The sequence below is a fragment of the Silurus meridionalis genome, chromosome 10 (genome assembly GCF_014805685.1).
Source record: "Silurus meridionalis isolate SWU-2019-XX chromosome 10, ASM1480568v1, whole genome shotgun sequence".
Taxonomy (NCBI): domain Eukaryota; kingdom Metazoa; phylum Chordata; class Actinopteri; order Siluriformes; family Siluridae; genus Silurus; species Silurus meridionalis.
The window spans coordinates 19,179,436-19,204,663 of NC_060893.1; the positions used below are offsets into that span (position 1 = coordinate 19,179,436).

Sequence of the window (25,228 nt, forward strand, 5' to 3'; positions counted from 1 at the left end):
TGTACATAATGTCTTTATTTTCTTGCTAAATAAATCACAGAATTTGTCACTTTTTGCCAGAATCAACACATTGTAGCAGGCTGGATTATTCATTTACAGTACCTCGGTATTAATTAATGTTGCAGCTGAACAATAAACAGTTTAAACACTGCTTTAGTAAGACCTACTTATTAATAATTTGACAAATATTTACAGGTTTTACAGATTAGATTATCTGAAAGCACCAGTTTTAAAGCAACAGTGATTACAGTACATGGTAAGAAATAAAAGTAATATATAAATAATATATAATTTTAATTTAATTATAATTTTCTATTGTAATTCCTGTTGATTATGAAAATTATTCTATGTTTGCTTTTGAATAAGTGAATGTTAAATAATCACTAGCTGGTACAGGACAAAGCGATCGATGACAAGTCAATTCATGAAGTGTGAAAAAAAATGTATTCTTGATAGAACGCATAAAATCAATCCTGCTTCATGTCAGGATAAATGAGGGTAAAATCAAAAGAAAAGAAAGTAAAGGCATATTTACAAAATGTACCCTTTATAAAGTAGTGCTGATAACATTTTGACATTTTCATAGTGATTGTCGAATGGTCTACATTACAAATGTCATAGAAATGCCATACAAAACAATTTAAAGTTTAGACTTTAATAGTGAAGCTCATACACTATCCCGGTGCAAGGTGCATGGAAAAGCATGGGAAAATATTTTCAAATATAAGCAATATTGGAAATCTCTTATTAGCAAGTACTCAGACTTTTTTTTCCTAACTCTCGAACAATGGAAAACACTAACAAAGGAAAGCACTTGCATTGATATCTTTCAGTGCCTGTTGTGTTGCAGTGTCATTGTTGGTGTTTAATAGCTTCACCTTGTGTGGGAACCCAAAATTGGTCTGTCGGTTGCATGAGACTATTATCTGGGGCCTTCAATCATGTGTGTTTTAAACACAGGGCACGTAATGACCCAGACTTGGCTTCTTTTCTTCTACAGGTTTATCTTTTTGATTAACAATTTCTCTCACTCGCTATTATCTATAAAACAGCACAATTCTAATAGTATTTATGAAGCTAAATATACTCATATAAAAGCAGCTAGAGCACCAAATACAAGTATATTTATCTATTAAAAAACTGCTTCTAGCCTATAGGTGCAAGTAAACATCAATGTATCTGATATTCTCTGACTGGGATATCAGATTCCAAATCAGTTCAACACTACACAGTTACCTACCTTTGATTTAATACTTTCGTTCAAAGTGGTATCTGTGCGGGGGTTTGAATTTAGGACAGTGAGATCAGTATCCCATAATCACACGTCATTCATAGAGAACAATTAACAATGTTGAGATGCTTCGCCAAAAAATAATCTTCTGCAATGCTGTAATTTGTTAAAACTGTGTATAAAAAAGATGCTTTATCACACAAAAGCAAACAATTGTCTGTTTCAAAATAACTGAGTTCTATCACTTCTAGACCTGAGAAAAACAAACTGGCTGTGGGGTTTTATTGGGTTAATCTTTCTAAAGTGGTGTGCTGTTACACCGTTCCAGCCCCTTTAGCTTGAACACTCGTGGCTGTGAAGGCGATTCGTCCTGAAACGAAAGCGCAGGGTTGGTGTACGCTAGTTGAGATTTTCTCTGAGATGCCACTGATTCCGCACTGATGTTAGTGCTATCAGGAATGGTGAAGGCTTCTGGGTCAAGACTGGCAGCACTGGACTGGGTGGACTTGCAGCAAAGAGCTGTAGTCCTGGTGATAAGTTTGTCCAGTGGTTTGAGCGAGTGCATCCATAGAGGCAGAAAGTCCCAGTTCCGGAGGCATCGGGGCAGGTGGGTGGGGCTATGTGACTGCAGCAGGTTTACCAGGATGATAAAGATGGCAACCCCCGCAAACGGAGCTCCTACACCTAACATGGCGTGCCAGCCAGCCAGAGACAGACCAAAAACAAGTGCAGGGAGTAGGAGGAAGCAGAGCAGGAGGTAGAGCACAGCGAACCACCGGTACTTAGCTGTGCGTTCACCCAACGCCCTTGCCATGCGGATGGGCACACGGCTGAAGGGCAGCGGATACCACAGAAGAATTCCGAACACGTTGAAGAAGAAATGGCACAAAGCAATCTGCCAGCAAACAAACACAATATAAAAATGACACTCTGGTTAGTAACATCTTTATTTGATTGATTGGATTCACATTTTTAGTCCAAGCACTCACTCAAACCCTAACATTTTCCATTTTTCAAACAAATATGCAAGTATAACCCTATACTGTTTAAAAAAGCATGTCACTTCTTATTGAGGTCTAGCAGATGCTTGCTTGTTCTATGGATGTGTGTCGGCTACTAAGTAATGGGAGATACAGTACAGCATTTGTCCTGCATTTTTGATAAGCTGTCATCATTTTAGCTTTTAGCATCTAAAAGTAAAATTTCTACTTCATTGTTTGCGAGGGCAGGAAAAAGGCAAAAAAGAACAACCTGATGACTCATTTTGTATATTCTCTCACTCTTTTCTATCTCAGCTGCAAGTAAACATGATTCAGAGATAAGTATGCACATTATCCTTCATTCTGCTGTCTCACAGTACTAAACAACTATGTACCTTTCACCTATTTTTCCAGCATCTTTTTTCTCTGAACAGAAGTCACTTTTTTGTCAGCCTTGTGTTTTCTTAACTCCACTTATTTCCAAGTCTGATGGAACTGTTCCTTTCTTTACCTTTTCAACCTTGTCATTCCACTGCTGTTAGTGTAGCTATAAGTTATATAACAAGAAATCTAGTATCCGTTCCAATACACTCAATATGACCTTCTGATTTCTTGACATTTTTGATGGAAATTTAATATTTCACGCTATAAGGAAATATCAGGCACATATATTACATAGTAGGTCTGACATTTCTATAGATAGGTCAGACATTTTCTCTCAGAGATCCTTCCTACAGTACACAAATATATCGATCATCCATAACATTAAAACCACTGACAGGCAAATTGAATAGCATAAATGATGTTGTTATAACGGTGCCTATCAAGAAGTGACACAATATGTAGCAAGTGAACAGTCAATACAAAAAAATCTAATAACAGTTCTAACTAACATTTCTCCTTTTAATAGTGCATTTTACCTCCTGCCATTGCTCCGTGGTCCAATTCTGATGTGTGCACACCCAACGTAGGGGGGGATAAGAATCAGGACAGGCACTCTGACTGGTCTGTAGCTTCACAACCCAATATACAGCAAGCTGCATTGCACAGTGCATTCTTTCTATCATTACCAATGTTATCTTTTTCAGCTAGCCTTCACTCCCCAAACACATCTGTGAGCCTCAGCTGCCCATTGCCCTGTCACCAGTTCACCGGGTTTCGTTCCTTTAATCACTTTTTGGCTTTTAAAGTTTAAATTAACTGGCCTGAAATGAAATCCTCAAAGCCTTCAGTGCCTAGAACCCCATACCTGGCAGGCAGCAGACAGCTTGTCTCCAGGGCTCGCTAGTGCGGCAAGGATAGCCGTAGTAGTCGTGCCAATGTTGGAGCCCAGAGTCAGAGGGTATGCCCTCTCCAGACTTATCACTCCAAGACCTGGACGAGTCAAAGGTTACAGGTCAAATAGAAAATTACTGACAACAAGCAGTTTTAACGAGATAAGACTGGTGTTAAAACACTACAAAGCTATTTGTAAAGGTTCTTCACTGGCTGACTAAATGCAAGGCTTAAACCCTGTTAATTATCTGTTGCTCTTGAAGGAAAGCCCTTGTTACCACTCATAAGATGCACTCTAACCATTTTTTTTTTCCTTTGCCACACTTCTGGTTTCATCTCATTTCCAGCCTCATTAAAGACAAAAACGACAGATTTGTTTTCATTGCTTATTGTAGTCACGCCTGGTCTGGTGCCAGTCATGTGGTTCCACATAATCATTCTATTCTTATGAAACTGTGAAATGTGAGGTCGCTGAGTTCGACTCATTTGGCACAGCTGATCCTCTTGTTAACAATTAGACTTTGTTCATTTTCATTGGAAAACACTAAAGCCTCGATGTAAATTAAAGTTTAACCAAGGGTTGCTGATGGATCTGTTCATTAATTTGCGCTTTATCATCACTTTTATTATTAAATATTCACTCTTTGCTCACAGCTTCGAGCAGATGCATTGGTGGCTCTCTGATCTTTGGACTTGGGCCACACAAAAGATTCTAAAGCTGTTTTGTTACATAATAATTATCCCCTAACCAATTATCTGCACATGATTATTATACTTATATCCATAATTGTTTGTTCTAATTACCATTATGACAAGAACATTGGGAAAAACAGGTAAATTTAGCACTCTTTTGTGTACTGTGATTCTGTTTATTTCAATTAGGCAATGGACTGAGCAAGCAATGCACCGAAAAACACTGAGTTTTTATTGATTTAGCATTTTGATTAGAAAACAGGCCTAGATCAGTCATTAGATTACGTACGTTTTTAGTGAAGGATCCTGTACTGATCACCTAAACCATTTGTTATGTCCATATTAAAATAAACATTATGAAAAGTTTATTCATAAGAATGCTCACCAATGAGTGGGGTCATGGCAGAGGTGAAGACAGAACTACTTTGCACCAGGAAAGTCATTCCTGCCCCGACAAACATGGCTATATATCCAGCCAGCCAGCCAAAGGGGTCCGGGAAATCTGTACATTAAAAACAGAAACATAATTTGTTTATAGATTTAATAACAAAATATAAAAATAAATAATAATAAATTAAAAAAATCACTATTATTTAACCTGTTTATTTTGTTCAGAAATGTTCTATGAACCTTTTTGATTTATAAGAATGGCCCACCACTTTAAAAGGCTTATAACCGTTCTATTGGTTTTCTGGCTTATGTATAAATTGACATGTATTTTCTGAGAAACTTACAACTGATATATAAGTGATATATAATTACAACTGATATACAATTGGTACATATTATTATGTACCAATAAGAACATAATAGTTCAGACTACTGTATCATTTATAGTTAGTACTGAATAGTTTTAATAGTAATTTAGCGTGATAATACATCATGGGGCCAAATGCCAAATGCCTGTGGACACCTGGACAACATACTCATATGTAAACCTTCTCCATAGTTGGAGACAATTGTACAGAATGCCTTTGTTTGCTTGTAGCATTACAATTATCATTTAATTGAACTAATAGGACCAAACCCATTCCAGCAGGACAATACCCCTGTTCACAAAGGGAGTTCCATAAAGACATGGTTTGAAAGGTCAAGTGTCCTGCACAGAGCCCTGACCTCAGCCCATTTGGGATGAACTGCAACACCGGCTGCACCTTTGTTCTCATTATATAACATTTACTGATTTTAAACTGATCTTGAAGCTAAATGATTGCAAATCCCCACTAAAAAATCTTATGCAAAAGCCTCACATGAGGTAGAGGTGAATTATAAGGGTGAATTAAGGGATGTAGTGTTCTTATTTGTTCAGCAATCAGTCAACTGTTATTTTCCTACTAGAGAATTTACAGAACTTACACTACAAACCTATTTGTTAAGCAGTGCTGTCATACTTTAGTTTATGTAAGAATGTAAAATAGCCATTTCATCAACTTATTTTGAAGTTAGTAAGACAGAATATTTCAGCTTTTAAGCAAGAAACTGGACATCTTTCACCATGAATGTATACACCAAGTCTTAAAGCTTCATACTTCTAGCTAAATTCACAAATTATATAATTAAAAATTGTTATACGTTGTATAGATGTTACTATAAAATGAATAAGTGCATTTATATAAACCGGATATGTCTTGCAGCCGGAACTACACTTAGATCTGCCTTCATTTTAGATCTGACTGTAAATCTATAGATCTTATAAACACCTTCTGACCAATCTGAAACAATTACTGAATAAAAAATTCCCCATTTTCATCACATTTAAAACCAGAAGTTTATAAAATCATATAATATGAGTGAAAAAGGACCAAATGCTGGTATTATTGTATTGACTTTAACCTTTTACCAATGTTCTTACATCAATAAAGAAAGAAAAACATCAGACCTGTGTTAATAACCATTTGAATGACTCGTGCCACTTGACCCTTCAGGACTGAGTTGAGGACCTTGACGATTAGGATGAGGCAGGAACAGAGAACCACAAGAGATCCAGCCAGCAAAATAAGACCCACAGACAGATCAGACAAGTCTGTGTTGGCAAACATATGCCAACCTGCAGCCCAAAAACACACAGTAGAGTGGAGGTTAACAAAACAAACCATTAGAGAAAAAGAAGGCCAGTTACTGGCAACAATCTCTCTCAAAATTGCCTTAAATCAAAAAGGTTTTTCGCATTTTATCTACCAAAAGAAATTTGGGACATGATTAAAAATTCATAGTAATGGAATGAATTAAATAAAAGAAGCAAGCATAGGATGTTTTGACTGTAATCCTAAAAAGAGTCTATTTCCATATTGTATTCACATTCAGCTCACATAAATATACGTACATTTCTTTGAGTACACCTGAGCGACGAGATCATCAACCTTCCCACAATGCAAGGCTGAGGAACAATTCTGAGGAACACTTGCTGTCATGTTTACTGCTGGCTAGAGGAAGACATGGAATGAATTGTAAAGCATTAACTGCGTCATTTGGTTTTAAAATGAGATGCCTTAACTGCATGTAATTCTCCTATATAAGGCAGTCAAGAATAAATTTTATAGATTGGATTGAAATGTGTGTGAGAACATACAGAACACGTACATAGATATAGGATAACGTGGTAATGCAGTGACAGTCGAATTGAAAATTTTGTCTGCTGTTGAAATATGACTAATTCAACAGACATGGTTTAATTAAAGTCGATATTTGTTCAGAGTTGAGGAAGTAAGTTTTAAAGTTAGGCTAATATTTACATGGAAAAAAGTAACTCATATTCAGATTCAGGTTAGGCACTCACTGGGCTTCCATTTTAAATTGGTAAAATCATCTGCATGCAGTTTACATCTCTAAGAGGGTAAGTGTTAAGTTTTCTGCATTTACACACAAGCCTTTAACCTGGGGGAAAAAAAAAACAAAAAACAAAAAAAAACAATTTATTACTTTAAGATTCTACCTCAAGTAGAGGATTCGAAAAAGTATTTTGAATAAATTTGACATTGTGGGATACTGATGAAGCAGCAAATGCAAGGACAGGTTTTAGATAAGAGCAGTTGTTTGATACAATGTGTAACACAAATAAATAAATAAATAAATCTTCTTTCAGCTGCTCTCGTCTCCATACTACTCTGTCCTCTACATCTGCCTCTTTCAAACCAACTACCTGCATGTTTTCTCTCACATCCATAAACCTCCTCCTTGGTCTTCCCCTTTTCCTTCTTCCAGGTGGCTCCATCCTTACATTCTCCTATCGATATACCCCATGTGTCTCCTCTGCACATGTCCAAACCATCTCAATCTCGCCTCCCTCACCTTGTCTCTAAAATGTCCTTCATGTGCTGTCCCTCTAATAAACTTATTTCTAATCCTGTCCATCGTCATCACTCCCAAAGAAAACCTCAACATCTTCAGCTCTGCTACCTCCAGCTCCACCTCCTGTCTTTTACTCAATGCCACTGTCTCTAAACCATACAACATCTCAGGTCTCACCACAGTCCTATAAACTTTCCCTTTTAATCTTACAGATACTCTTTTTTTTTTTTTACAAATCACTCCTTTCCACAAAACTTCTCCACCCACTCCACCCTGCCTGCACTCTATTCTTCACTTCTCTAAAACACTCACTATTACTTTGCACTGTTACCCCAGGTACCTGAACTCCTCCACTTTTACCACCTCTTCTCTCTGCAACTGCAAAAATAAATAAATAAATAAATAAATAAACACCAAATATGAAAAGACTACACTCAACACAGTGGCACATGCAAAGACACATTCGCACAACACAACCACAAAAACCTAAACTTGATCTAACGTGACCAGAAGTAGGGGTGCTGATTAAGGGTAATGCAGAGCAGGTGTGTGCTCAGTGTGACAGGTGGACAGGTCATGTGCAGGAGCTGAAGGGAGTCAAAGGATGATTTCGGCAGAACCATAAAAGATTTAACCAGACAGAGACACAGATAAGATATATAAAGAATAAAGATAAAAATAAAGAAAAAACAAATAAATAGATAGATAATTAAATCAAAAGATGACAATTATTGAAACAATCATCTAATAGAAGTATAGCATAGTGTCAATGTACAGGATTCATACAGTATATTGGCTTAAATGAATAATATTGCTTTTCTCAACAATCATTATAAAGTAGCTTATAAAATAGCACTTGATCCAGCACATTCTGAGCATTCTTAATATTTGGTGTAGCTATGCACAATTTAATGTAACTATACACAATTTAATGTAGCTTTTTTATATTAAGTTGAGGTCATAACATTTTAATGTGTATGGAATATAAGCTATTTTGTCACCCTTTTAATTCAAAACTTTTAGTTGTTGAAATAATACAATAATACAGCAACACCGGCTTTTTTGTTAATTCTTTGCATCTTCACTGTAAAGAAATATATGATGAAAGATAATTAATGAACAACTGCATATTTATGCATTACATATTGGCATTAAATAGTATTCCAGATGTGCCAGTGTGAAGCCTATAATATAAGTTTTAGCATGACATCTTGTAGCTACAATGCACTTTAAGACAGTGGCAAAAATATCACACAAAAAAAAAACTAGGCTTAAGGTTAAGATCAAGTCCAGGTCCAACTAGTACAAATGTCTAATCATTATTGCAAACCAGACACTTTGTATCAAAGGGCATTATGTTATAGCAGAGCTCAGTACACATAGAGGACAGCAAATATCTGCCAGTCATCATTTGGAGGTAAATGAAGTATCCAGTGTTTCAACAGTCCAACAGTATTTTGGCAATTTGAAATATTTCAATGATATGAACTGATAAAAGACAAGCAGATAGAGATAATGCAGCATACCAAATTTCTGTTCTCTTTTGTAATATCAGTTACTGAGTGAGTCACGAATAGGAAATGGGTAGCCTTTATAAATAGTCCTTTGCAGAATTTCTACAAAATGAACTAGAACAGGTATGATTGACGAAGTTTCACCTTCAGAGAGGGCTTTCATTCTTCCTTTCTGTCTGAACTTTAGACTTGAGCTGAAAATAACTGCTGAGGCAACACTCCAGCAAAGGAATTTACTTTACTGATATTAACATAGCACACAGAGAAGAATTTTCAGTTATTCAAAGAAATATTTAAATGTGTTCAAGAATTATGGACAATAATCCTATCCATATCCTCAAAGCCACATTCAAGGTCATAGCAGACAGACAGTGGTCCTAACTCAATATAGTTTGTTGATGTTCCTGTTCTAACCCAAATAATAAACCAGGACATTACCTGGGTACAGTCTTAAAGTATGATAACCGCTAAACTCTGGACTCTATTTCATAGGCTAGTGTAGGACTAAAAATTCCTAAATATATTTGTTAAGCACCAACGTTTTCAAATTCGAGCACAGACCTCAGCCTGAACCTAATGACATTAAGAGTGATTGGGATACTGAAACAAAACAAACAAAAAAAATGAACAATAGAATAACTAGGATAAAGGCAGAGCTTCAAGTATTTGTGTCCCTTCCAAATTTGAGTTATTTCATGAATCCATATTTACCAATTATTAGAAAAATCACAATGCTTAGTACGTATAATAGCAGAGCTGGAGTGAGAACTGCTGATATAAGTATAATAGCAAAGAAACAAAAAAAATATTTATCTGTTTATGGTGAAGGAAAGAAAAAGTAAAGCAAAAAAAAAGAAAGTAAAGCAAAAAGGTGAGGAAAAATGGAAAATAGAAATAAAATGGAAAATAAAATAAATAAAAATGGAACAAAAAATAAAAATGGAACAAAAAATAAACATGTAAATGAGAAATAATGTATATAAAAGGAACTATACTGTAGTAAAGAAATATGAAGTAATAAATGAGTTTTATAAATATACATTATTATTTGTATTATTTAAATAAAAGTTTGTTATATAAAGTTGTTGGATAAAACCGGTAGCACATGAAGCAGATGAGTTGACTATTAAATCAGTATCTGTCATTGACTATTAAATGGAGTATGTGGAGAAAAGAAGGATTGTTCACGTTTATTGTATTTGTATGGAACTTTTTATTCTTATTTATTTGTTTTTATTCCTTTATTTGTATTAAATATTTAACAGTGGACATTGTGTGGAATGGATGCAGTAAATGAGGAATGGATTGAGTCAGTGTAAATATTGTATCTAGTGGGGTAAAGGGTAAATGTAGTGGAATAAATGAAATAAGGTTGTAGGCAGAGTTAAAGTATAAGCTTTACCATGATAGGGCACCACACTTTTATCAGACTGCGGTTCCTTATGCTTTCATCTCCCATAGCGATGCCAGTTATCACAGATCTATCCAGCTAAATAAAACACACATCAATAATCAATCAATAATTTAATTGGAAAGCAACAGCACTTGGATAATTCACTGCATGTCTCACTTCCATTTTTATTACTGTACATAAAATTGCCATTTTAACAATACTATATTACAATAAAACGCATATATATTACAGGCTGACAGTCAGTCTGTGTATTGCATAGCAATACGCAATGCCCTTTCCTGCTATTGTTTCTTCAAGAATCTTTTTTGTTGGCTAAGCAAAGATTTTATATATAACTTGAAAGAAGCTAGAACTTCTGAAATTAATTTATCTCACAATTTCAGTGTTTATTAATCCTACTTGACTATTGGATAAGGCACAATGTTATGTACTATCAGGGCTGGGTATTGGGTAATGCACATCTCTGATTACTTGCTCAGTTTTTTTTTACCCACCTGTATGAAGAGCTTAGTGACAGGGTCAGTAATGACCTTGAGCAGCTCTGGGGCCTCTTCACCACTCTTCATGTGGAAGCTGGATAGAGTGGTTCGAGCCAGATAGCTGAGCACACCTGTAGCTACTTCCAGGGGCAGCAACACCAGCACTGAGAGCCAGTTAAAGCAGTCATGAATTGTAGCACCTGCAAATGCCCTGCACATGCACCAGGGGCATGAGGGGGAAAATGTCATAAATATAATAAATATTACATTATGGAATTAGGGCAGGAGCTGGTAGCTCAGTAGTGCGAGAGTTGGTAGCTAAGTAGTGTGGGAGGTGGTAGCTCAGTGGTTAAGGCATTGGACTTTGGATCAGAAAGTCACAAGTTCAAATCCCATCACCACCGAGCTGCCACTGTTGGGGCCTTGAGCAAGGTCCCAACCCTCCCCTGCTCAGTTCTAAGTCACTCTTGATAAGAGTGTCTGCCAAATGCGATACGTGTAAACTTGAACTTCATTCAAGAAACTAAAAATTGTTTTGTAACTTTAAATTCTACAATCTAAATACTAGTGTCCACAGCTAAAGATTCTTCTTCTTCTTCTTCTTTCGGCTGCTCCCATTAGGGGTCGCCACAGCGGATCATCCGTCTCCATACCACCCTGTCCTCTACATCTGCCTCTTTCACACCAACTACCTGCATGTCTTCCCTCACCACATCCATGAACCTCCTCCTTGGCCTTCCTCTTTTCCTCCTACCTGGTGGCTCCATCTTCAACATTCTTCTACCAATATAATTCATACAGCTAAAGATTATTGAGAGTTCTAAATATCCAGCCTTATTTGTTTGCTAAAAATATAGAAACTGAGTGTAGGGTAATATTTAGAAATTTTAAAATATATTTATGGTTGTGCACCAAGTTCTGTTTTCACATGTTGTGTCACAGCTGACCATTCAAGAACCTGCCCATTTGTCTGAGAATAAAAACTCTTTATTGGTCGGTAGCAGCGAAATCTAGAATATGAGTACAGATTTGTGCCTGGAAAACAAAAATAGTTGAAAATTGTTAATAATAAGTTTAACTTGCTTATTGATAGCCTGTTTCTATGAATTTCAGGACCTTTGTACTGTTCTGCAGCTGAAAATTGTAGAACTTGAGTGTTAGTCAGTACAAGAACATTTCTTAACCCGCATTATTTTTCTTTTTTTTGTAACCGCAAATTCTTCTCATAACTACAGTGGTGTTTGATAGGAAATCTAGAACTATATGACTTTTATATATCTAAGAACTTAGAAGAGCCACAAGCTGAGTTTGGCATTGACATATATTTACAAAATCTAAATAATGGTTTTATAATGTGTCTGAATATTGTTGTTGCATGGCTCATAATTTGAGTTGGTTTCTAGCAGAAAGTTTCAAAAAGTCTAGTTTGTTGTCTGTTGCTCAGAATTCAAAAACCAAAGTACTCCCTTGATGCTATTATTGTACAACCTGGCTATTATTTTGTTTAGGTACCATAATTCTATCTGTTAGAATTAAGAGTCTTTAGACTTTAGAGTCTGCTTGTAATAATTGCTTGAATGTTGCCGATGCACATTTGAGTGTGTTCCTTACAGAACCCCCGGTACCACCATGGCCAGATTTACATCTTCTGAGAGGATATTAAAGGGTGCATATACCTTTAACCTACAATATGTCAGGTTTGTGCTCTAAAAGCCAAAATGTCTTAGTTCTTGTTTGCGGAGTCAGGAATAGATCGCGGCTGAGTCATGATCAATACTGCACAACTGTAATTAGAGCTGCTTCTTCCTCCACCAGCGTAGACATGGTGATGTGGTGAGGGATTATGGTGGAGTTAATCATGATCATGGTGACGAAAATCAAGGTAAAGACCAGTGAATCATGGTGTTATATTGAGTCAGTGATGTTTTCCTCACGTCCTTACCGTTTAAATTCGTTTCTCTCCCCAGCCTGCATCAGAGCAACAATGGTGTTGGTGACGGATGTGCCGATGTTTGATCCCATTATTATAGGGACGGCTGACTTTACTTCCAACACTACAACAGACACACGCACACACACACACACACACACACACACAGAGAGAGACACATACGCACAAATAATTATTTTCTTATTCAAGCGCCAAGTGCATTTGCTCAATTGATAAATGAACATAATTGAATGGTCTATGAGAGACAGATTAATTATAGTCTTTGAAATAGTCAGAATAATAACAGGATAAAAAATAGGCAATTCAAGAACTCTGGTTTCAAGTACAAATCTCATTCTCGCTCTTTCCTACTTCTGTGACAATTAAATTAAAGGCTGATGACTTTCCTAGACAATCTGTTCTTCCTGCTGCTCTGGAGCTGTAGCACCACTCGGACTTGCCCCTGAACTCTCCAATGCCAGCTTCAGCATCGGTGATCACCTTAATCTTTATTTTTCTGCTAGTCTATCATAGATTAACATTAGCATTTTGACCTAGAACAGAGTGAAAAAAAGGCCAACCAAATCACCATTTAGCTGTAGTTCCTGGCAAAGAAACAGTCTCCAGATAATGCATGTTAAAGCATTACATCCATTACACTATTCTAAATTGCCCTACTGTGAAATTTGTTATTGTTGTCACTCTGTAGACGTAATCCCATGACAGTGCCTTCAATAAAATCTGAAATTATTATTGTGGCTTATTTTCTATTATTTCAACAGCCATTGTTGCTCATATGTTTATGTGACAACTAGTGCATTAAAATGTAGCTTGCTGTCAAGCATGACTAGCAAACATTTAATGTAAAAAAAACAACAACTTTGTATTGAAGTTCTATTTATTCATGCCACAACACCATCTGCTTTGTACTCATCAGAAAATCATGCTTATTTTATAATTATATTTTAAGACAAATCAAGAAAATAATGCAATTGAATGAATAATATTCAAATTAATAGCAAATGTTTTTGCATAAAAAATCCATAAACTTTGGAATTCAGTCATTATGTTACTATTACCATGCCAAAGTGGATTGTTTGTATCCACATTACCTTATTTTCAATCAATTAAAGCATGGCACATCTAATGTATTCATTTATGATTATGCCTAATGTCAAAGAAGGTCCGTGAGACAAACTAGTTCCTGTCATCAACCACATCAATCTTTCATACGCCTTAAAGATAATAAAGATTCAGCTTGTCATATTCATGTGAAACAGCAAAGCTTTCCTTTTAATGCTGTACCTCCAACTATAACAAAGGCATTGGCATTAAAAAAAAATCTTCATGATATTAATAATCCCATATGCTTTTATGTAACTAACTACACATTCTCAATCCCAACTCAACACATATGGATGCGTTCATCACGATCCCTTGGTGTCAACTGCCCTGGGTACCTGGGATGCCCTGGGTACCCCTTTGGGTTAGGGTTAAGATTTGGATTAGGATTAGTGAGAATGAGTTATCGTTAGGGTTAGTTGGGAGTGAGAATGATGTTTTACAGATGGCACTTTAATATCAGAGTAAGTGAATTTTAATCTTTTGGAAAGCTATATAAATATTTCCTTGAGGCAGTTTGCTTATCTAACATGTCAAATTTCAATGCCACAGGCTCCGGTTCAAAGTTCTATATAAATCTATAGGAATCCCTGCATGTTGAAAAATGACCCCAAAGGGTTCAGAGTTATTGGGAATTCCTGCACGTTAAAAAATTATGCCAAAGGGGTACTCAGAGCGTCAAAAAGTGCATCCATATGTGACAAGTTGGGAGTGAGAAAATATTCATATAAACATTGACATTGTGGAAAAAGTGCATATTTATTGCCTTATTGAGATGTTTGTATTTTATGTATTTTATTTTATTGAGATTTGCATTTATTGTGTTTTAGTTGATATTTGTATGTGAACTTACACATATACAATTGGTAAAAAAATATAAATGAATTAATTTAAAGCAGGTTACTAAATGGTGATCCAATGAACTGTGATATATATTAAGGAATAAAAAATATTGCCTGGAACTGAGTAACCCATCCCTGCATCTAAATGGTGTCACATTATACTCTCACAAGTAATTTCAAGAACATGACAGACTTGCTAGTTTACCCCCCTATACTAACAAGCAGCAGATTCTGTTTTGAAAAATTACACTTAATTATTTGCTTCTTGTGCACAGGTCCCTACTTTAGAAAAATAACAATGTTTGTCTGCATGTTTTCACCAAATTTTGGCAAAGAATCAAAAAGAAAAGCTCTCGTTTCAGCTGGATATGAAACTATCATTAACTATGTTTTTCAATGATTTAAGGTTTGTGGATTTTGGCAACACATTCATGAATATAGTTGACTGAAATGGGTTAAAGCATTAGATTATAATGCATTATATCAAATAGTGGTGGTCATTTGGCCTGTGTGGTAATTAAATCCATCAATGCAAATCTAATTACTACTCATGATTTATTAACTGTGAAGATTATAGTTTGAGAACATCTGGAAATAAAAATAGAAAGGAAGACAAAGAGACGTGGTTGGCAAAAGAGGTAGTGCAGGAAAGCTGATGAACAAGGAAAATAAGAGAGGTTGTTAGGACCAGATGACATACCAGGAGAAGCATGGAGATGTTTAGGAGAGATGGCAGTGGAGTTTTTAAACAGATTATTTGACAAGACTCTCGAAGGTAAGAGGATGCCTGAGGAATGGAGAAGGAGTGTGCTGGTACTGATCTTTAAGAACAAGGGCGATGTGCAGACCTGCAGTAACTACAAGGGAATAAAGTTGATCATTCACACCATGAAGTTATAGAAAAGAGTAGTGGAAGCCAGGCTAAAAGAAGAGATGACCATCTGTGAGCAACAGTATGGTTTTATGCCGAGGAAGAGCACCACAGACACATTATTTGCTTTAAGAATGTTATTGGAGAAGTATACCATCCCCAGCCACTCTCAGTGCCGGTCCAAAGCCCGGATAAATTGGGGAGGGTTGCGTTAGGAAGGGCATCCAGCGTAAAACATGTGCCAAATCAAACGTCCGGAGGATCCGCTGTGGCGTCCCCTAACGGGAGAAGCCGAAAGAAAGTTTATTGGAGAAGTATAAAGAAGGTCAGTAGGAGTTGCATTGTGTGTTTGTGGATTTTTTTTTTGTGATGGACAGGTTGACGGACGAGGTCAGACAGGAGTCTCCATGGACTATGATGTTTGCGGATGATATTGTGATTTGTGGTGAGAGTAGGGAGCAGGTTGAGAAGAGCCTGGAGAGGTGGAGGTACGTGCTGGAGAGAAGGGGAATGAATGTCAGTAGGAATAAGACAGGGTACATGTGTGTGAATTAGAGGGAGTGCAGTAGAGTGGTGCAGTTGCAGGGAGAAGAGGTGGAGAAGGTGGAGGAGTTCAGGTACCTGGGGTCAACAGTGCAAAGTAATGGAGAGTGTGCTAGAGAAGTGAAAAAAGGGTGCAGGCAGGGTGGAGTGGGTGCAGAAGAGTGACCGGAGTGATTTCTGATAAAAGGATATCTGCTACAGAAAGTTTATAGGACTGTGGTAAGACCTGCTATGTTGTATGGTTTAAAGACAGTGGCATTGAGTAAAAGACAGGGGTATATATCGGTAGAAGAATGCTGAGGATGGAGCCGCCAGGCGGGAGGAAAAAAGGAAGTCCAAGGAGGAGGTTTATGGATGTGATGAGGTACATGAAGGTAGTTAGTTTTAAAGAGGCAGATGTAGAGGACAGGGTGGTATGGAAACGGATAATCCGTTGTGGCGACCCTCAATGGAAAGAAGAAGACGAAGAAGAAGAATTGTTATGCTAATTTTGGCTTCTGGAGCCCTGATCTAGTGCAGAATGGTAATAAGTTATTAATTAAAAAAAACACTTTTGTTTTCTCAATAATTTGATAGCATTTTAAGCAAACAAAATCCTAGCTATATTATTACTGATAAGAGCTCTTCTACTGATAAGAGCTCATCTCTGTCTGGCCTTCTGACATGACCTAGAGAACACAGTGACCAGAATCAATTAATAAATGTTAGATTAGAAATGTATTCAAAGTGTTCTCAATTTTTTTGTCAGAAAGCCAGACCTGAATAAAGAGCTCTTATGTTTCAGAACATAGCATGTATGCTATTTGTACAAGGGCTTAAAAAAAATGTGTTTCGTTCTGGTTGTAACACTTACAGCCGGATGAGACGAGGCTGACGATGATGGAAGTAGACGTGCTTGAGCTCTGCACGAGCACCGTGACCAAAATGCCAACCACCAAGCCGGCCACTGGGTTTGACAGGATCGCATTATCCTGGAAGATATTTCCAGCCACTTTACCTGCACACAGAATGTTTTGCGAATAGAGAGCTAACTATATTAATCATATATTAAAAATACAATCATACTCCTTTTCACACATTTTTATCACCTGCCAGTCTACATCTTTAATTTAGCTCTCCTCAGTCAAACTACTAATATCAAAAGTGAAGACTAATGCATGGCAAGGAAAACAAGCCACTTCATATTTACAAAATGCTGTGTCACATGGTAGCATAACATGCTCAGATGAAAACAATACCTATCCTCTTTGGCAAGCTTGACCTCACAGATGCCTATGATTGGATCATTTCACTGTGATTATTGTATAAACCTATATGTTGCTATATTGTGTTAAAAGTGATTCCATAACTGAGGTTCCATGTAGATATTGTAATTGTTAAATTATCACACTTGTGTATATGTGGCTTTTTGTTACACTTATTTCTCACTCTCATTTGTCATCCTCTGTACTGAGCTGTTGTACTGTTATGCGTTGGTCCTGAATGACTGATATTTTGTTTCAACATGTACAATAAAACCCCACTTCGACTTGGCTTGTTACTCATTTCAGTCAACAATGTCATTTTTCACAATGTTCTATTTGTTGACAGTGTAACAGCTCAAAGTAAAAGCAACGATGTGGTTAATGTTTATTGCAGCATCAAATGATTGTTATATAAAATACTATATGCTAAACAAGATTTTCTCCATTTTATCCTTTTTTTTAATTGTGATGCAACAAAGTATAATACTTGCGGTTAACTAGCCAACAAGCAAGCGAGCTATCTGCTGAACATGTGACTTGTGGAAATATTTTTACAGGGTCAAGGATTGTGTGAATTCTAAAAAGTTCTTCTTGAATTAAGGTGCTATATAAAGCACCACAGAACAACAGAGAACACAAAAAAACTAAAGCTATTCTCATCTACACATGTATAAAGGTTTGCGCAAAACTGACCATATGATTCATATATGGTTTTTTAACATCCCATTCCACATTTTGTCCAAATTTGCTGTTATAATAATCTCGACTCTTCTGGGAATATTTATTTTAGATACATTTTAGAGTGTAATTGTGGAGGTTTAAATCACAAGGGTGATAGTAAAGTCAGGTACTGATGTAGAGTGAGGAGGCCCTGGGGTGCAGTCAGCTTCACATTAGTCCTAAAGGTGTTCAATATGGTTAAGGTCAAAACTTTATCACAGGTCACAAAAAAACCTGCACTTCATTACAAGTTAGTCATATCCTCATGGAGCTGACCTTGGAAAATAGGACAATAGGTGCAGAACAATAGGTGTTGAACAAAGTGCAATAATAATTATAATATGCACAAACGTTGCAAATGGAATTATGTTCAGTTGTCTATGAGAGTATGCATGTTTTGGTGCCAGTCCAGTCTCTGGGTACTAAGGAAACCTATGGTTAGGGTACATTTTGCCAGATGGCAGAAAGGTAAATAATTTGTGTGAGGATGAATAGAGTCAACCATAATGTATATGGCTACTGCTTGGTTGGAATAAATACTTGCACCCATTCTGGATCAGACTAAACGCCCCTGACATACACAGTGCCAATGAAGTAAATTTAAAGATTTCAAAAATATTTAGGTCTAAGGCTTGCTCTCATAGGTGGGCATTTAAAGAAGCATACTTACCCCCAGCTAGCTGAAAAGCAGAGCTCAAGGTGTCCAAGGAACAAACAAAGCAATAGAGGAGGAAGAAGAGAAGCGGGATCTTTAGCACACCAATAAAGACTGATTTAATTTTCTCCCTCCCTTCTCTGGGATCCCTGGTCACCACTGCCCAAGCAGAAAGTACAGCTTTCTTAGTTAGTTACCAGAGGACTCAAAATCTTTGTAAAGTTAGAGGATGCTACAAACACACACACACCTACCTTGAACTTTTGGGAGCCAAGTTTTGTAGGCACAGCAATGGTTTCTGCTACATTGTGTGTGAGAACAGCTGCTGATCAGATCCACTGTGGAGCCAAGGCCAGATTCTCCACACAGCGCTGAGTCACACTCCATACACTCACACATTCTGGAGCTGTGGAGGTTCATCCCTAAAAAAATGGAAAATGGAAAAATTGAAAAATACGACTTTGGAGTGATTACCGTCAGATTGAGAAACATCACAACACTCTGTTCTTAATTATTTTCTCATGACAACATGTCCCCAAGTGAGTTTATTTTTATTCCATTTTTTATATTTCCAAAATAAGTTATCATGAACACATCAAAATCACACAGAGCTGTTTTTAATTTACAGAATGTAACAGCAAAGGAATAAATTGCCTTTGTTTTGCTTACCATGATAGTTTCCGACTTGTTCTGTCTTATTTGATATGATTGTGATTGGCCGGCTGGACATGGCTTCCTGGAAACAGCAGCATGGAATCAGGAGTATGAACAATTAGTATAATATAATGTGGCTTTAGCAGATATACCAAAATGGAATCAATATAACAGAGAGATGATTTGTAGCGTTCCTTTAAACACAGTAGCCTGCTGTTATTCACAAGAGATCAATTATCAAAGCACTTGTGTAAGATGTAGACAACAAAGACAACCACTTGCAATCTTAGGTGGCCACTGAAGACGCTAGTCTTGGCTAATTGCTTGAACTACCTTCCGCTGCCATTACCTTCAATTCTGAAGTAGCGTGTCTAAGAATAAATGCATTTTTCATGTCAAGGTTGAGGAAATCCAGTCTCGTAGGAGGCTTCACTAATGCATTTTTCAAAAACAGGAAGTCTGAATGCCATTCAAATTCTAGTGACAGACTCATTTGCAGCTAACGAGGCATTACAATTTCTTTTAAACAGCACTTTGGTGGACTGAATAGGCACTGACCAATTCTTCGAATGATCCTTTGTATTATTATTTTTTTCTTTATCTTTTTGTTTACTTTAGAGAGATTAACCAGCTTTGCTACAGCATGTAGGTGGGCTTAAGTGAATGGTATGGTCAATTTTCTTTTTTTTTTTAATTCTTTTTATACAAGTCATTCATGAGAGCATTTTTATTTTTCCTCTAATACAAAAAAAAAATGGTTTATTCCAACAGCCAGGTCATACAACTTTGAAACCAACACTGACACAGTTTATTATGGTGTATTAGAGAGCAGAAAAATATGTCAAATCTATAACTAACTCTTCAGTATCTCACAATCAGAGTGAATTTTGAGGCCTAAACACTTATTTAATAAGTTATAATTTACTCATTGCCCTGTACTGAAAACAAGTTCAACTTCAGCTCGCACATCTGTCTCGCACTTCTAACATCACATATCAATATTTAAAAGCCTTATTACACCAGTGTAGATTTACTCCACCCGAAAGAAATACGAGTGAAGGAAAGGCGATGTCTCTCCGTCTCTCCTTCTAAAAATTTTATGTTGTACTATAATTGCATGGTCTGTGGTTTAATATCGCAAAAATACATAACATTTCTCCTGGGATGTAAATGAATGTGTGTGTAAGAATGCTTGTGGTGCCCTGTGATGCCATCCAGTGTGCGGTCCACACAATGTTTCTTGGATTGCTTCCAGGTCCTCTGTGACCCTGGCCAGGATAAAGCCACTTACTGAAAATAAATGATTACATTTAAATGCATTTAGTACATGCATAAAGTCTGATGTGCTGAGCCGTTTACTCATCCTGTCATGTGCCACATTCTGCACAAAAATCCTTATTATGTACAAAACATAATAGCGTTCAAGCCAAATGCATTTAAAACTCCTCTTAGAAAACTGCAACATGCTAAGTGGGCTTCTTCCATTATACATATCGAAATTAAGCTGAATTGCACTTAAAGGGTGATTTTAGCACACAACTTGAAGTGGGCAATTAGCTGAGGGTAGTTTTGCGCACATTTTTTTCCACCTTACAACGCCTTACTTGTGCTTTATGGTGTAACCTTGTTCATGTGGAAGGATTTAAAACCAACGGGGAATAATTGTTTCTTTATTCTATCTTGAAAGTGGGCACGCATTCCCATTTTATTTACTTAATAAAAATGCTGTTAAAATGATGTTTCTTAATAAACTTAATATGCGTCTGTTGGGGCTCTTTTAACGTGCAGATCTGGTAAACCTGGTTATAGCATCTTCAACAAGTGCATTAAATGGACACCTACAAAAGTATTGGGACACCTGAATTTTCTAGAACTATGCGTTTCTTCCCCAAACTATTAATATAGAGGCACACAATTGTATATGATATCTTTGGATGTAGTAGCATTACATTTTCCCTTTACTTGAACTAGGAGTCCCAAACCCAAACAAGTTTCTTAATAGCAATGCCTCTGTGCACAAAGCTAGCTTCATTAGGATATGTTGAAATGGAAAATCTTAAGTAGCCTGTTAAAGAGCTCTGAACTCAACCCTACTGAAACCTTTGGGATGAATTGGAAAGTTGACTGCACATCAGGTTTCCTCACTCTACTGTACATCAGTACCTGACTTCACAAATGCTCTTGTGAGCACAAATCTTTAGTGGAGGTTACTTTAACAGCAAATGGGTCAGTGTGTACAAAGAGATGGTCAAAAAATATATGCAAATATATTAGGGTTAGGTATCCACAAACACTTGTCCATATTGTGTTTTCTGCAAATTTCAACAAAGTTTGAATTCACCTCACTTTCTTTAAGGTATTTCACTTGGACACCTCAGTGATATTAATGCCTTCCACAGCTCTTTTTTTCCTGATGTAAGTCTTCATTTAAAAACATATTTATTACTTTGATACTCCATTTTTTTTACCTCAATCTTTTTTACAGTTTTATGGTTAACCATTTACCACATAATCAATTATAATCAAACCTTATGTGTATTTATTCATGTCATCTGAATTCTCCTAGAGCATCATCTGAATTACATGCTGCTTATCACAAATATACAGAAAATACAGAAATATATATATATATTCACATAATTGTAAAAAGGCATACACCACTTCTATATGTGAGATTAATAAAGCCAAACGTAATTTATATTATAAGAGTGTCTAAATGATATAATTTGTTTAGCTTTAATGTAATAAACAAGGTGACCTTAAAGCCTTAATATGTAGCAGAAATTAAAGTTATAGTACAAAGATGTAAGGGAACACATTCAAAGTGCAATTCCACACATAACACCAAATGTGTTAACACAAGTTCATTATTAATGGAAGAGTGTGTGTTTTTCAAAGAAATGGCAATCATGCAGAGCAGGTTTTGGAAATGCAATTACATTTAGTTCACAAATGTTCATGTTTATCTATGTATGGAGATTTCTGGGGCCCCTTTTATTATTGGGTTAAATGTGCACTTTCACAGTGATTCACAAAATCTAGCAGGCTGTCCACGTTTCACACATACTGTAATCTCAGAGGATATTATTTTCCTCTGAGTTATGAGGTGCTTGCATATTTTTTAATGCCATTATCTTGGCTTCATAGATCACCTGAATTGTCTGACTGGAGAATTCACACTTTGGCATTCTCAGGATTTGAACACACACATCTCCCAACCAGAGGCCTAACATGTTGATTATAATGTTTGGGATAACTTTTATGGTAGAGTCATGAATAAAGCCAGCATTATTCATATAGCACATTTTTATCCAGGACACACATGGTTTGAAATATTTCCTGCAAATTCTATTCATATTATAAGCATGCTGTATACTCGATTAACACTTGGTGTTCTTTTCTTGATGTATACTTTCACTTATCCCAGTATTGTAATAAAATTGTAAATCTATGATTTATTTTACACTCGGTGCACTTATGAATGTATATGAATATACTTGTTTACTTTGAGAAAACAATACATTAATATAAATATATTTTATATAAACACTTTAAAAAAAACTTGAACCACACCCCTAGAAAAATAAATAAAAATAAATAAATCTGACAAATGTAATTGCATCTTACCTTATTAAATGAACAGAGATGTAATTCTCTATTCAGCAAGTAAGAAGTCTTTAAAGATGAAGACCCTTAATGTAAAGGATTCCCAGGCTTATAAAAGAAGCACCAACCATGTGAACTGGGTATCATTTAATTCTCTCACTAATTAACCGAGACGAACTCTTCACTGCCCACTCAGCAACTCAATAATCCACTGCCCACATGTGTATCAAGGCATGAAAATGAAAGCTTGGAGTTACTTCAACTAATGACAAACTTTTAAAAAGCTGAAGAATAGCAATATTTAACCATAAGAAACTTAATTTAAGCTTTTGGCATCTTGTAAAAACCTGACATCTTGTGGCAAAACCGTGCCAAAATCTGCCTTTTGGGAGGAACAAACCGTTTTTTACATGTTGTTGTTGTTGTTTAACCCCTTTATATTGTTTTTTTGCAGGTTTTAAAGTTTAGGTTACACTTGTAAAGTTTACTGGGAACAGTAAATATGGTTTTGACCTCTTGAAAGTCATCCATGCTTTGACTCCTTTGGTTTTCAGCACCTTTTCATACTTTTGGATAAAAGCTTGACCTCCACAGCTAGATATCCCAAAGGTCTTTAGTTTCTGCCAGCTGGCACTCAAGTCTGCATACCGGACTTGAGTGCAAGCAAAATCAGGGGTTTTCCTCGAATAAGATATTATATATTCAAAAGTATTGGGACACGACTTTTCCAGCCTTTTTCATATTTGTTTCTTTCCCAAACTGTTATCACAAAGTTTGACGCACACAACTTTATATGGTTTTATTGGATGTGTTAGCATCTAATTTTCCATTTCCTGAAACTAGAAGACTGTTCCAGCATGCAATTTGCCCCTGTACACAAAGACAGCTCTATGAAGATATGCTTTGCATTAGTTGGAGTGGAAGATCTTGAGTGACCTTCTATAGAGCTCTGACCTCAAACTTATTGAAAAACTTTGGGATGAATTGTAAAGTGGACTGCACCCCAGGCAAATACTAAATATAGAATTGGATGTTCAAAAAGCACATACTGTATGAATCTTATGGTCAGGTGCCCACAAAAGCTGAGTATCCTCTTCTGCTTGCATTTCATCTGAATAAGGAAGACTGTTATCAAGGGATCAAAAACATTTTAGCTAGGCAGCTGGACAAATCTTCATTAAACTATTTGGTACATTAAGTGCACTTCTGCGGTTATTTCGGGATAAATTGTTAAAGTCATTGGAAAACAATGTCGGCCCGGGTTCCAAGGTTGTTCTGATCTACAAACTCAGAGGGTTCAGTGGAGCCAGGAATCAGTTAATGACTGCTGATGGACCTGTGGAGTCAGCATCAACACACACACTGTGATGGACCTATTAACCTCATACAAACTATAACCTGAAGTAGAAAAGCATGCACGCATGAGATCATCACAGACTTTAGCTTTTTGAAGATAAAACAAAAGATAGTATGGTCAATACTAACAGGTATGATGTATGTGCAAATGTTGTATTTTTTTATGATTATGAATTGACATTTATTTTAATTAAATCTAGTTTATTGATGGAGCTAAAAGAGGTAGCATAGTGATTAAGATGTTGGACTTCAGATCAGAAAGTTGAGTTCAAATCGCAGCACTGCCAAGCTGCCACTCTTGAGCTCGTGAGCTTTAACCTACAGCTGCTCAGGTGTGTAAATGAGATAATACGTTTCTCTGGATTAGGGTGTCTGTCAAATGCCATGGATGATGTCAAGTTTCAGTAAGGTTCAACATTAAAAACTAAACTGCTTTTGTTTTTCTTCAGTATATAACATAATTTGGCTGAGTGTTAGTCTGGCCTTTTTAAAATAGTGGACAGAAGGCCAAATGTTGACCCAGCAATGTATGACAGCACAATAATAAACAAAATGGAGCCAAGCTGGAAAAATTATCATTGTGCCTATAGACACATTGTGGTAGCAAGTCTTCTGTTGTGACCAATAAACATTGTCAATTATTTATCGATAAAGAAAAAGTTGTCTTTTTTTTTTTTTACTGCAGTAACTATAGGATTTTTGCTAAAAGAATGGAGACCCACTAGTACAGAGCCTGAAGAAGCAGCAAGACCCCATGTTTAGTGTACTAAAATCTCCGATTTTCTGAATGCTAAATGCTTAAAGGAATTAT

General features: G+C 36.4%; 1 protein-coding gene across 1 annotated transcript; it reads right to left on the reverse strand.

Moving 5' to 3' along the window:
* Positions 1-23,195, reverse strand: slc34a1a (solute carrier family 34 member 1a). The gene is made up of 13 exons (XM_046858715.1): positions 23,083-23,195; positions 19,471-19,537; positions 19,056-19,223; positions 18,817-18,960; positions 17,036-17,179; positions 12,817-12,928; positions 10,890-11,085; positions 10,384-10,470; positions 6,503-6,602; positions 6,059-6,226; positions 4,565-4,681; positions 3,461-3,585; positions 1-2,126 (listed from the first exon to the last, which is right to left on the reverse strand). The coding sequence occupies exons 2-13, from the start codon at positions 19,529-19,531 to the stop codon at positions 1,530-1,532; spliced, it is 2,019 nt and encodes a 672-aa protein (XP_046714671.1). The 5' UTR covers positions 19,532-19,537; positions 23,083-23,195; the 3' UTR covers positions 1-1,529.
* Between the last annotated feature and the right edge of the window lie 2,033 nt (positions 23,196-25,228).